The sequence below is a fragment of the Clupea harengus genome, chromosome 19 (genome assembly GCF_900700415.2).
Source record: "Clupea harengus chromosome 19, Ch_v2.0.2, whole genome shotgun sequence".
Taxonomy (NCBI): domain Eukaryota; kingdom Metazoa; phylum Chordata; class Actinopteri; order Clupeiformes; family Clupeidae; genus Clupea; species Clupea harengus.
Window position 1 is genome coordinate 2,742,743 of NC_045170.1, and position 12,883 is coordinate 2,755,625.

At 44.8% G+C, this 12,883-nt stretch overlaps 2 protein-coding genes across 3 annotated transcripts in view; both read left to right on the top strand.

Annotated features, from left to right (window-relative positions):
* Positions 1-4,327, top strand: part of LOC105890386 (catenin beta-1-like) — a 118,949-nt gene extending 114,622 nt beyond the window's left edge. Inside the window, exons 14-17 of the mRNA XM_031585909.2 lie at positions 431-552; positions 1,453-1,513; positions 2,430-2,655; positions 3,455-4,327. Of these exons, the coding sequence (XP_031441769.1) occupies positions 431-552; positions 1,453-1,513; positions 2,430-2,629 (383 nt within the window). The 3' untranslated portion in view covers positions 2,630-2,655; positions 3,455-4,327. The remainder of the gene's footprint in view (positions 1-430; positions 553-1,452; positions 1,514-2,429; positions 2,656-3,454) is intronic.
* Positions 4,328-6,773: 2,446 nt separating this feature from the next.
* Positions 6,774-12,883, top strand: part of LOC105890368 (trafficking kinesin-binding protein 1-like) — a 24,839-nt gene continuing 18,729 nt past the window's right edge. Inside the window, exons 1-2 of one of the 2 annotated variants that reach the window (XM_031585906.2) lie at positions 6,774-6,928; positions 7,367-7,561. Coding sequence is in view for 1 of the 2 variants with exons in the window: in XM_031585905.2 (XP_031441765.1) it covers positions 9,161-9,227 (67 nt within the window). In the remaining variant the exon portion in view is untranslated. Of the gene's footprint in view, positions 6,929-7,366; positions 7,562-9,062; positions 9,228-12,883 lie in introns of those variants that run through there. The other variant, XM_031585905.2, reaches the window with a different exon arrangement.

The following is a 12,883-nucleotide window of genomic DNA, read 5'->3' on the forward strand; positions in this document are numbered from 1 at the left end:
ATTTTGACCCAAATAGTCTGTTTGCCTGCTAGTGTGTCCACTGCAAGAGCCGCTTTAAGGCTGCCTCACTCCAAAGGGATTCCTTTGGAAGGTCATTTGATAAGCTCTGGAATGTTGGCATTTCAAATGGAGTGGAAACTCTGTGATAAAACCGCCCCAGGTGATGTCAGCTCTGCATCCGTGTTGTGAATATTGATGGCGACATGGCCCATCCTGCATTACATAAGCACAGTCTCTTTTACATTTTTTTTCCCCCTGTAGTTACAGATTATGTTGGGTGACTTGTGTGTGTTTGTTGATGTGTGTTTGTTCCTGTGTGTTCTGTAGCCACCTATGCGTCGGGTGACGTGTGTGTTCTGTAGCCACCTATGATTACAGATTACGTTGGTTGACGTGTGTGTGTGTGTGTGTGTTCCTGTGTGTTCTGTAGCCACCTATGCGGCTGCCGTGCTGTTCCGCATGTCTGAAGACAAGCCCCAGGACTACAAGAAGAGGCTCTCCGTGGAGCTGACTAGCTCCCTCTTCAGGACAGAACCCATGACCTGGAACGAGGTAATGGCTTGGCAGAGGAGGGAGGCTCTGTGTCTGTGTCTGTGTGTGTGTGTGTGTGCGCGTCTCTGTGTGTGTGTGTCTCTCTGTGCGTGTGTGTGTGTGTGTGTGTTTGTGTTTGTCTGTTTATCCCTGAGGGGTTTCATTGCAAGTGAGGGCTGCTTTGGAACACTCAATCATGAGGGTACTTTTTGAATGCCTCGATCAAAGCAGTTAGTGGAAACGCTGTTAAACATCAAAACAGGGAAGTGAATGGACATGATCTCACCAAAGAGGGGCAGGGGAGAGACAACACCAGTGTTTTAGAAGTGTTTAACATTGTCATAGGTTAGGGATATGAGGGATTAAATTAGATGTAAAACTTTGATATTCAGCCTCATAGATTTGCTTTATAAATGAAGATTCAAAGCTTTGTACTTTGAAGCATCTAAAGGGCTTTCTACGGCACAGATGAATCTAGACCAAGGCAGTTTATATGCTGATGGTAAGAAATGCCTTCGACTGAGCTGACCTGCGTCCTGACCTGCTAACACCATCTGCCTCCAACAACACAATAACCAGGCTGGGTCCTGAAATAGCATCAGGGTAGAGGCGTGCAGCTGTTCTCCTTCACAGAAAGGCAATGGCTTTAACAAGCTTTTATGGCCACTGTGTAGGGCTAGGGTAGGAAGACCCACTTTTTGGGGTGTGTGTGTGTGTGTGTGTTGGGGTGTAGGAAGACCCACTTTTTGTTGTGTGTGTGTGTGTGTGTGCCTCTCTCTATAGTGCAAGTGTAGAATTCAATGAACTAAAACATCTTTTATCATACCATTTTTGTTTAAATGAAACTGAGCAGATATACATCTGTTTGACTTTGACCGTGTGTGTGTGTGTGTGTGTGTGTGTGTGTGTGTGTCTCCCCAGACTGGTGACATGACCCTGGAGATGGGGGCACAGGGGGATCCCCTGGCTTACAGACCAGACGGTAAGACATATGCTAAGGTCAGAGGTCAGCCTCTCGCCACAGTGTGAAGGACCTATCCAACCTGTTCTCGTAAAGCAGCAGTAGAGTAGAGGTTCTCACCACAGTATGAAGGAACTATCCAACCTGTTCTCATAAAGCAGCAGTAGAGTAGAGGTTCTCACCACAGTATGAAGGAACCTGTTCTCATAAAGCAGCAGTATAGAGGTTCTCACCACAGTATGAAGGAACCTGTTCTCATAAAGCAGCAGTAGAGTAGAGGTTCTCACCACAGTATGAAGGAACTATCCAACCTGTTCTCATAAAGCAGCAGTAGAGTAGAGGTTCTCACCACAGTATGAAGGAACCTGTTCTCATAAAGCAGCAGTAGAGTAGAGGTTCTCACCACAGTGTGAAGGAACTATCCAACCTGTTCTCATAAAGCAACAGTAGAAGTCCTCTTCTGACCTGTTTTATACTATATGTATTTCATTTAATTATGTCTCTGTCTGACACATGCTTATTGTATGGGCTGTTACATTAAAGGTGTCTGTAATTTGTAGTGAAATATTGACTCCAGGCAGTGTGTCATGATGCAGTGTATTGTATTAGTATTTAATTGTGAGTTAGGCGATGTCCAGCCCTAGGCGATCAGCCTCGGAGACCGCTGCCAGCAGCCTCACTCGCTGTGCCCGTCTCTCCCTCAGACCCCAGCAGTCTCACTCGCTGTGCCCGTCTCACTCTCTGACCCCAGCAGCCTCACTCGCTGTGCCCGTCTCACCCACTGTGCCCGTCTCACTCTCACACCCCAGCAGTCTCACTCACTCACTGTCTCTCTCTCAGACCCCAGCAGTCTCACTCGCTGTGCCCGTCTCACTCACTGTGCCCGTCTCACTCGCTGTGCCCGTCTCACTCACTGTGCCCGTCTCCCTCTCCTCAGACCCCAGCTACCGCGGCTACCACGGAGGCTACGGCCAGGACAGTCTGGGCATCGACTCCATGCTGGAGCATGAGATGGGCCCACACTCGGGCGACTACCCCGTAGACGGGCTGCCCGACCTCAGCCACAACCCGGAGCTCATGGATGGCCTGCCGCCCCCAGACTCCAACCAGCTGGCGTGGTTTGACACGGACCTTTAAAAACCCACTGGAGAGGAGTCATACAGGTGAGGTGTGTGTGTGTGTGTGTGTGTGTGTGTGTGTGTGGACACCGCAGTGGGCAAGAGGCTCTTCTGGTGATCGGGGGCATTTTTAAGGGGCAAAATTGGTGGCAATGATTCTTAAATGCAGTATTCAAGATGAAGAATAGTTTGACCAAATCTTATCAGTTTTTGTTATTTGGTCAGTGTTGGGGTGTACAAGGGGACTTACTTGTATCTCATCTCGCTTTTTGTTGTCTCTCTCTCTCTCTCTCTCTCTCTCTCTCTCTCTCTCTCTCCTCTCTCTCTCTCTCTCTACCTCTTTCTCTCTCTCTACCCTCTCTCTACCTCTTCTCTCTCTCCTACCTCTCTCTACCCTCTTTCTCTCTCTCTCTCTCTCTCTACCTCTTTCTCTCTCTCTCTCTCCCTCTTTCTCTCTCTCTCTCTCTCTCTCTCTACCTCTTTCTCTCTCTCTCTCTCTCTCTCTACCTCTTTCTCTCTCTCTCTACCTCTTTCTCTCTCTCTACCTCTCTCCCTTCTTTCTCTCTCTCTCTCTCTCTCTCTCTCTACCTCTCTCTCTCTACCTCTTTCTCTCTCTCTCTACCTCTTTCTCTACCTCTCTCTCTCTCTCTCTCTACCTCTTTCTCTCTCTCTCTCTCTTTCTCTCTCTCTCTCTCTCCTCTCTCTACCTCTTTCTCTCTCTCTCTACCTCTTTCTCTCTCTCTCTACCTCTTTCTCTACCTCTCTCTCTCTCTCTCTCTACCTCTTTCTCTCTCTCTCTCTCTTTCTCTCTCGTTTCTTTCTCGCTCCCCTCCTTTTCCTCCAGCTGGATAATCAGAGTGAATCTGCCGTGTGCTTTTGAAGAGTTTGAAGTTCAGAATAGTCGAAGAAGGTTTGATGAGGGGAGGTTGGCGGATCAGAAAGTGCCTGACACACATTGTACTCAACGCATCCGGAGGACGGTTGCTGCTGGACATACCAGAAGAAGAAGAATAATATCGCTTTTGTCCTGGCAAATTGAGAAAGGGGCGGGGGGGGAAAGGGATCTTTGGAGCGGTTGCCAAATGGATGAGTGCCAACAGATGGATATAAAGATGGATTTATAAACATTTTAATCTTGCCTGATCTTTATTTTTATGTCTTCGTTTTTCTTTTCCTCATATCTTTTCCATTCTTTTTTTAACAACTTTTTAACGACAACCCACGATAACTCTCCTAGTCTCTAGCCTTTTCTTCCTTCCACCTTTTTATTTCAAGTATAAGTTTTTGTATTTCCTTTTCTGTTCTTTTTTTTTTTTCCAATCAAATTATATGACTACTTGCTTTTTCTTACTCGTTATCACGTACCAGTATAGAACACTAACATCAGTTTCCTGTATGCTGACTTTAAAAAAAATGTGTAATTACGTGTAGCTTTTTTATAAAGATGCAATAAGTGTTGAAGAATGTTGATGAGTCATTCTGCTTACTATTGGAGTCAGTCAGAGACGAGCACGTCTCATGTCACCATTGTCTATGGGGCTTGGGGTAAGGACGGGTAGGTACACTTATGGGGTAAAGGGGGAAAAGTTATTCTTTTATATTCAATGAGGTAGACTATCTATCTACTGATGCAACGTTGTTGTAGCCTGTTCAACGTTACCGTGCCGACAGTGGTTCCAGTGACACGGCGTAACAATAAAAACACTTTTATTCCAGATTTCACTGCCGTCTCGGTCTCCATTTCTTCATTTACCTTCAAAGATGCAATCTGTGGAGTATGCCATTTAATTTACCTTCACAGATTGAGTCTTTGGAGTTTGCCATTTCGGATGGTTTTGCTGTTGGAAATTGATACATTTTTTCGGTAGACTAAATATTTATAATGACAAGAAAATGCAACCTGAGTAATTATTCATTATTATTATTATTATTATTATTATTATTAACAAATAAAAAGCTCAACTGGTAGAGTGGTGATGGAGCAAGATATTGGTAACACCAAGGTCGTTGGATTTAATTCTCAGATTTCTTTGAATAAAGGTGTTTGCCAAAAGGAATCAAAATTAATGTGAAACCTCAGAATAGATCACGGACTCGACTTAACTACACCAGGGATGGGGTCCTGGCCTTGGGTCTGCTGCCTGTTCAACTCTCAATCTCTCCCACTTGAATATTTATGCTCTGTTCATTTACTGTTTGTTCTCTTCCCACCTAACTGGGGGGGTTATCCCAAGTACGTGGTTTAGTGACAAACCTAGGTTTAAGTAAACTCCGGGTAAGTGGCAAACCCCATAACAGAAAAGCCCCATGGCCTCGGTCTCTCAGCAAAACAAAGCCATAGGGCTCTTCTTTCCATAGGTTTACCACCTGCTCGGAGTTAACTTCACCAGGTTTGTCACTAAACCATGTACTCGGAACACCCCCCCTGGCCTGTTTATACAAGTGTAATGTGTGTATGATGGTTGTTAGGGAGCCCCCTTAAAAAAGTTAACCCCTTACTCCAGGTTGGAAAGAGGAGAGTACTTTTGTTGAGGATGTCATTCACCAATATCTTCAAATAAATTTAATTAAACTACCTGGTCATCAAAGTAGACACTACCATCTACCAAAGTGCAGATAATGCTCTAACATTGATCTTCTGGGCTTCCGTACAAATATAACGAAATATGAAAATGACACAAGTAGCGCTTTACGCAACGGAGGCTAGAATCGCTCTCGCGCGACGTCACATTTCAGTGCGGTATTTGTTCAGAGATGCGCTGAAATATGGAGAGAAAAGTAAATCGGGACAAGCAAGCATAGAGGACTGCACGACACCAATGGATAAAAGACTGCAACCTAGACTCGGTCTCGGTCCTGGCACGTTGTGACATTGTCCGCTGCAGTGCGGTGTTACGGCTATAGGTAAGCTGGTGAGGAGATGCGATCCCTGTCGCTCAAATAAGGCACCTCTGGAAAGGACAGCGGCGCAGCCACGTCTGAAAGGACGTCTTGTCTCAGTACATTACCTACACGACCTTTTCTATTTTAACATCAGACAAGAAAATCGTCTCATATTCCCACGGCTCCAGAGAAAATCATCAGCTCGGCTGCGCTTATCCGAGTGAGTCTTCACCTCAAGGTTGGCAAGTTGTTTCTCCTGCACCATCAATATCGTGTCTGAAGGATAGTCGTGTTAAAGTAACGATAAACAGTGTGTAGCTTCAGTGTGCAGGTGTATTACATCGTATAGCATTTTACTGCTGGTTTATGTAGCCTAGGCTTTCTTGTTGCCATTTACTGACATTTTGTTTATTCAGGATGGCAAAGCCTTCATCTTCGTGAAACGTCATCAACCCGCATCCCTAGTCACACCCATGCTGATCACAGCGACAGACATGATCGCAATTCAGATCAAACGAATATAATTCATAGCCATTGCATATGTATTCCTTAGACATAGACACCACTATGTTTCAATCCACCACTAAGAATTTGGAGATGCGGTGGCGTCCCTTTGTGCGTGTCGGTACAACATCAGATCAACACAGATGTCAATCTTATTCATTGATTCAGTAAATGTATTTATTTTGGCTTGTGCTTGTTTTATCCTCGTGTGTTGTGTATTCATGTTGTGTGCTATGTAAATACCTACTGATTCGGCAAATTTCAGCTGAAAGCACCATAGGCATACTCCCTATCTAAGGAACCACATCATATACAGCACCATACGCCATATCTAAGGAACCACATCATATAACAGCACCATACTCTATATATCTAAGGAACCACATCATATAACAGCATAATCCCAGAGCTTTCCCCTCCGTCTGGCATGGATTGGAGTAGTTCATGTGAAGAATGAAGGCATAAATCTCTCAATTAATTTCTGTTCAATTCAAATCAATTCAATTCAATTCAAGACTACCATGAATAGTATAATGATGCCAAAACAAGAGATCAATACATTGCGATTAAATATATATATATATATATCAGTGTAACACATTAAAAAGGAGGAAAGAAAGAAAATACAAGTATCATAATACAAGTATAAGACGTTCCGGTGTCTCTTGGAGGTTGGCATTGGTCATCTTTCAGGCTTTGACAGGCAGTGACATATCTCTCTGTCTCTCTCACACACACACACACACATTCTTCCATTTTTAGGATATGGTTTGAGAGGTGGCCAAGCTGGATACACGTGGTTCTGAGTGCGGAACATCTCCTGTAGAACCACCACAGCTTGGCTCCATCCCCGAGGAACAGTATGTGAGCGAGGCGGTGGAACCCGAGCCCACGCCGGAACAGGGCTACCGGGACGCAGAGACCATCACTGGTGGGTTTGTGTGTGTGTGTGTGTGTGTGTGTGTGTGTGTGTGTGTGTGTGTGTGTGTGTGTGTGTGTGTGTGTGTGTGTGTGTGTGTGTGTGTGTGTGTGTGTGTGTGTGTGGACAGATATCGGTAGTAGGAGTACTCACCCTCTCTGCTTCTGTTTGTGACACACACACACACACACACACACAAAAACTCTCACCTCTCTCTCTGTCACTGACTCACACACACACACACACACACACACACACACACACACACACACAAAACTCTCACCTCTCTCTCTGTCACTGACTCACTGACTCACACACACACACACACACTCCTCTCTGCCTCTGTATGCGACTCTCTCACTCTCTCACTCACACACACACACACACACACACACACTCCTCTCTGCCTCTGTATGCGACTCTCTCACACACTCTCTCTCTTTTCTTCAGATGTGTGTAACAGCACAGAGCTTGACGAGGTGGAGATCATCAGTCTTCTGGAGGAGCAGCTGCCCGTGTACCGCCTGCGTGCCGACACGGTGTACGGCTATGACCACGACGACTGGATCCACACGCCCGTCATCTCTCCGCAGGCTCACATCGAACTGACCGTGGAGCAGATTGAGGAGACCCTCAGCTACTTCTGTGAGTCTCCAGAAAACTTACATTTACATTTACATTTAGTCATTTAGCAGACGCTTTTATCCAAAGCGACTTACAAGGTATACACATTTTTTACACTGATGGCACACTGCACTGCATCAGGAGCAATTAAGGGTTCAGTGTCTTGCTCAAGGACACTTCGACAGGGAATCGAACTACTAGCGAACTTCTAGCTCCTGCTCCTGCTCCCCTGTGCCGGGTGTTTGTGTGCTGTCTTGTGGAACTAGGCTCTCTGCTTCTCTTGTAATCTGGACCAAGAACAGGTTTAGCCCAGTTTGAATTTCGTTCAGTTTGGCTTTAGTAGTATTTTAGTATTTTAGTTGAGGGCTTCTGAAGAATGGGTCTGAGAATGCAGCCTGCTCCACGGTGCCAGCAGTTTGTCTGCTGTGTTATGGTATGAGGCTGTATGCCTCATGACACACAGAGACCCATTTAAAACAGTTTTAATTACATTTGAGACCCATTTCAAACAGTTTTAATTCAGTTTGAGTTTATTCAGTTTGAGACCTATTTAAAACAGTTTTAATTCAGTTTGAGACCCATTTCAAGCAGTTTTAAATCAGTTTGAGACCCATTTCAAACAGTTTTAAATCAGTTTGAGACCCATTTAAAACAGTTTTAATTCAGTTTGATTTGAATTAGTAGAGGGCTTTTAAAAAACTAGGGCTGTGACAATTACATTTTTCTCTCAAGATGTCATATATTTTTGTAATGATAATATATTTCATAAATAATAACCAATAATATAATATGATGTTTCATGTGGTATAGACATACAGTATATACTGTATATATATATATATACTGTATATATATATGTGTGTGGGCTTGCACATCATCAAAGCTAAAACAGGAAGCTGTGTTAAGAATTTGCTGAACAAAGTATGAAGTACGCTGAACAAAGCTGAACTGAATATCCTTACAAAGAATTTGCTGACCTCATTGATGATTGATCGATCGATCAGCCACATGATGTGTGTGCCACCGCCTGAAAGTGTGAAAGATCGATCCTCTCATATCCATGTGTTTTTAAAAGTGCCAGACATAAGCTGACTCGTCAGGGGAAAGATGGATTTCATCAGGGATGGATTCATGTGTTGTGCACGCCTCAAGTCATACGTGAAACATTTGAATAAAAAGCAGCGCTCAAACTAGATGTTTTGTGCAACTATTAGCTCTACTAGCCATATGGTCTACTAGCCATTATATATTCATCTTGGAGGAAGCTGCAGCAGGGAAGGCCTGATGTACTTCATACATTATTAGCTAACTCCTCTGGCAAGCAACATGGCAAGCATGTCAGTCAGCCTCCTGCCTCCATATTATGGGGTTTGGTAGGTACCCTCCCACTGCTGTCAAGGACCACAGCTCTTCTGATTGGATGCCCTCTCTCTCACCCCCCCCCCCCCCCCCCCCCCTCACCCCCCTCTCTGTCTGGCACACACTCTTCCTTGTTATTGCATCCTCTTACACTTGTTCTCTCTCTCTCTCTCTCTCTCTCTCTCTCTCTCTCTTTCTCTCCCTCTCTCTCTGTGTCACTTGAGAAATTGTGGCTGTGTTTATGTGGTAACGAGGTGGAGGATGCAGCGTCTCTTTGGGGTGGATTTCTTCGAGTTGGACTGGTTCAGAGATGGCAGAGAAGTCTCTGGTAAACGCTCTTGTAGCTGTCTGGTGGTCTGGAGGGTGTTTTTTTTTTTTTTCATTGTTATTTTTAATTAATCAAGTCTTTTGCTGAATAGACTCTTTCGTTTACCCCCTGTGTTTTTCATCTTTCATGCTGAATGCAGTCTGGCATGTCATGTGTTCAGCCCTTTCCATCACGTCAGGTGTGTGTGTGTGTGTGTGTGTGTGTGTGTGTGTGTGTGTGTGTGTGTGTGTGTGTGTGTGTGTGTGTGTGTGTGTGTGTGTGTGTGTGTGTGTGTGTGTGGGTGTATGCCTCAGGTGATGCTCCATGTTGCTCCATCTTCTCCTAGCCTTAAGCATGCTTACATCTTTACATAGGTAGCCTCCTTCTGTAGTCTTTTCTCTATTTTATCTATGTGGTTTTCTCGAGGCTGTTAGACTTCGGTGAAGAATTGTGAATATTTATTGGTCTTGATGCTATACCATTAATGTGCAGCCCTGTTTAGCGAGGATTTAGTTATATATAGTAATATTTGTGTTCTTAGTTATTGGCTGCTGTATTACTTAGATTTTTGAAAAGTTTGAAAGTTTCTCAGAAAGACTTTTACACAAAAGAGATAAAACACTCTCTGCCCTGTGCTCTGTTCACAATACCCTTACTGTGTCACAGAGAATGTGCCCATGACTGTAGCCAGGGCTCAGTCCATATAGTCTTTTCAGTCCATATATCCTTTTTAGTCCATATATTTTTCAGATTTGTGTGTTCCTTGCAGTATCTTTTACATCGTGGTACCTTTCTGCAGCATCTATGATGGGAAGGGAAATAGAGTTCAGAATAGAAAGAGCTTTAGAGATAGCACACCCCGTGTGTGTTTGAGCTTTTAGAGATAGCACAGACCGTGTGTGTTTGAGCTTTTAGAGATACCACAGACCGTGTGTGTTTGAGCCTTTTCACAGTGAGTTCTTATATCCTCTGCTGATTAGGCTGTGTATTGTTAGAAGAGAGTCAAATATCTATTTGAATGAAAATATATTGATTCAAAAATATTCCATACAAAGTCTATAACCTCTTTGTGACGTAGACTAGTAGATGCAATATTTGCTGTGTAACTCTGCATTGAACAGTTTATTGATTTAAAAAAAAAAAAAATCTTTATTGGATTCTTTATTGTAATTGTAGTGTGTGTGTGTGTGTGTGTGTGTGTGTGTGTGTGTGTGTGTGTGTGTTACCACGTTGGTTCACAGGCCACACAAAGAGCTACTCCACTACAGCCATTTGCAAAGAAAACGTATTTTTGTTATGCAAGTACTATTTTAGTTGTTCAGTGGAGCAAAATGTGTTACAATCTAAACAACCAACTCCATTGTAGACACTTAGAAATGCTTGTTTTTGTGTCTGTCTCTCTGTCTTAGAGGGATATTAATTATTGTATTAATAATTGTTACATGTTAGTTTCATATTCACATACATTCAATAGCCATTCAGAGTTACTTGGTGGCGTCTTGCAAATAATCAGAGGGAGAAAGCTTAGTGAGGAGTTCACTCCAAAAGATATCCACATCCGTCATTTCAAAGTGTATTTGTCATGATAATCTTAAAGTTTGGAAATATCTATGATGATTGACATTTGATGGATTTTTACATCCATTCTGTCTGGATACTGATGAGATAACACTGGGGGGAAAAAACTGAGATAAGCGGCCGTTTAATAAGATCAGCCTTGCCCTATTCTTTCTCTCTCTGTGTGTGTGTGTGTGTGTGTGTGTGTGTGTGTGTGTGTGTGTGTGTGAGAGAGAGTTTGTTCAGATGTTTTCTGTTTGTGTTTGTGTGTGTGTGTGTGTGTGTTCAGATGTTTTCTGTTTGTGTTTGTGTGTGTGTGTGTGTTTACATGTTTTCTGTTTGTGTGTGTGTGTGTGTGTGTCCATACGAGTGTGCTTATACCAAGGTGTTGTATAACAGCTGGATTACTAAGAGATTACAGGCCTCCATCTCAGGCTGATGGGGCGGAGCGGAGGAGAGGAGAGGAGAGCAATTGGCTTGTAAAGCGCACAGCACAGATCATTAGTGGCACGCTTCCTGGTGTGGAGACGCCCTTCCTCTCTGGAGGTCCTCGCAGGCCCTGGTGCCGTCATGACGAGGGGCAGCTGGACTCAGCAGCTGGGAAGGATGGGGTACTACTGGACTGGATCAATCAATCAATCAATCAATTTGTTTATTTGATCAAGAGGGACAGTGTACATTCATGAACATTAAAATGTAAATGCACCCAATTATAGATGGGGAGTATTGGACTGGATGGGGAGTATTGGACTGGACTGGATGGGGAGTATTGGACTGGATGGACTAGATGGGGAGTATTGGACTGGATGGACTGGATGGGGAGTATTGGACTGGATGGACTGGATGGGGAGTATTGGACTGGATGGGGAGTATTGGACTGGATGGGGAAGGATGGGGAGTATTGGACTGGATGGGGAGTATTGGACTGGACTGGATAGGGAGTATTGGACTGGATGGGGAGTATTGGACTGGACTGGATAGGGAGTATTGGACTGGATGGGGAGTATTGGACTGGATGGGGAGTATTGGACTGGACTGGACTGGATGGGGAGTATTGGACTGGATGGGGAGTATTGGACTGGACTGGATAGGGAGTATTGGACTGGATGGGGAGTATTGGACTGGACTGGATAGGGAGTATTGGACTGGATGGGGAGTATTGGACTGGACTGGATGGGGAAGGATGGGGAGTATTGGACTGGATGGGGAGTATTGGACTGGACTGGATAGGGAGTATTGGACTGGATGGGGAGTATTGGACTGGACTGGATGGGGAGTATTGGACTGGATGGGGAAGGATGGGGAGTATTGGACTGGATGGGGAGTATTGGACTGGACTGGATGGGGAGTATTGGACTGGACTGGATAGGGAGTATTGGACTGGATGGGGAGTATTGGACTGGATTGGACTGGATGGGGAGTATTGGACTGGACTGGATGGGGAGTATTGGACTGGTCTGGATGGGGAGTATTGGACTGGATGGACTGGATGGGGAGTATTGGACTGGATGGGGAGTATTGGACTGGATGGGGAGTATTGGACTGGACTGGATGGGGAGTATTGGACTGGATGGGGAGTATTGGACTGGATGGACTGGATGGGGAAGGATGGGGGGTATTGGACTGGATGGGGAGTATTGGACTGGATGGGGAAGGATGGGGAGTATTGGACTGGATGGAGTATTGGACTGGATGGGGAGTATTGGACTGGATGTGGAGTATTGGACTGGACTGGACTGGATGGAGTTTTGGACTGGATGGGGAGTATTGGACTGGATGTGGAGTATTGGACTGGACTGGACTGGATGGAGTATTGGACTGGATGGGGAGTATTGGACTGGATGTGGAGTATTGGACTGGACTGGACTGGATGGAGTATTGGACTGGATGGGGAGTATTGGACTGGATGGACTGGATGGGGAGTATTGGACTGGATGGGGAGTATTGGACTGGATTGGACTGGATGGGGAAGGATGGGGAGTATTGGACTGGATGGACTGCATGGGGAGTATTGGACTGGATGGGGAGTATTGGACTGGATGGACTGGATGGGGAGTATTGGACTGGATGGGGAAGGATGGGGAGTATTGGACTGGATGGGGAGTATTGGACTGGATGGG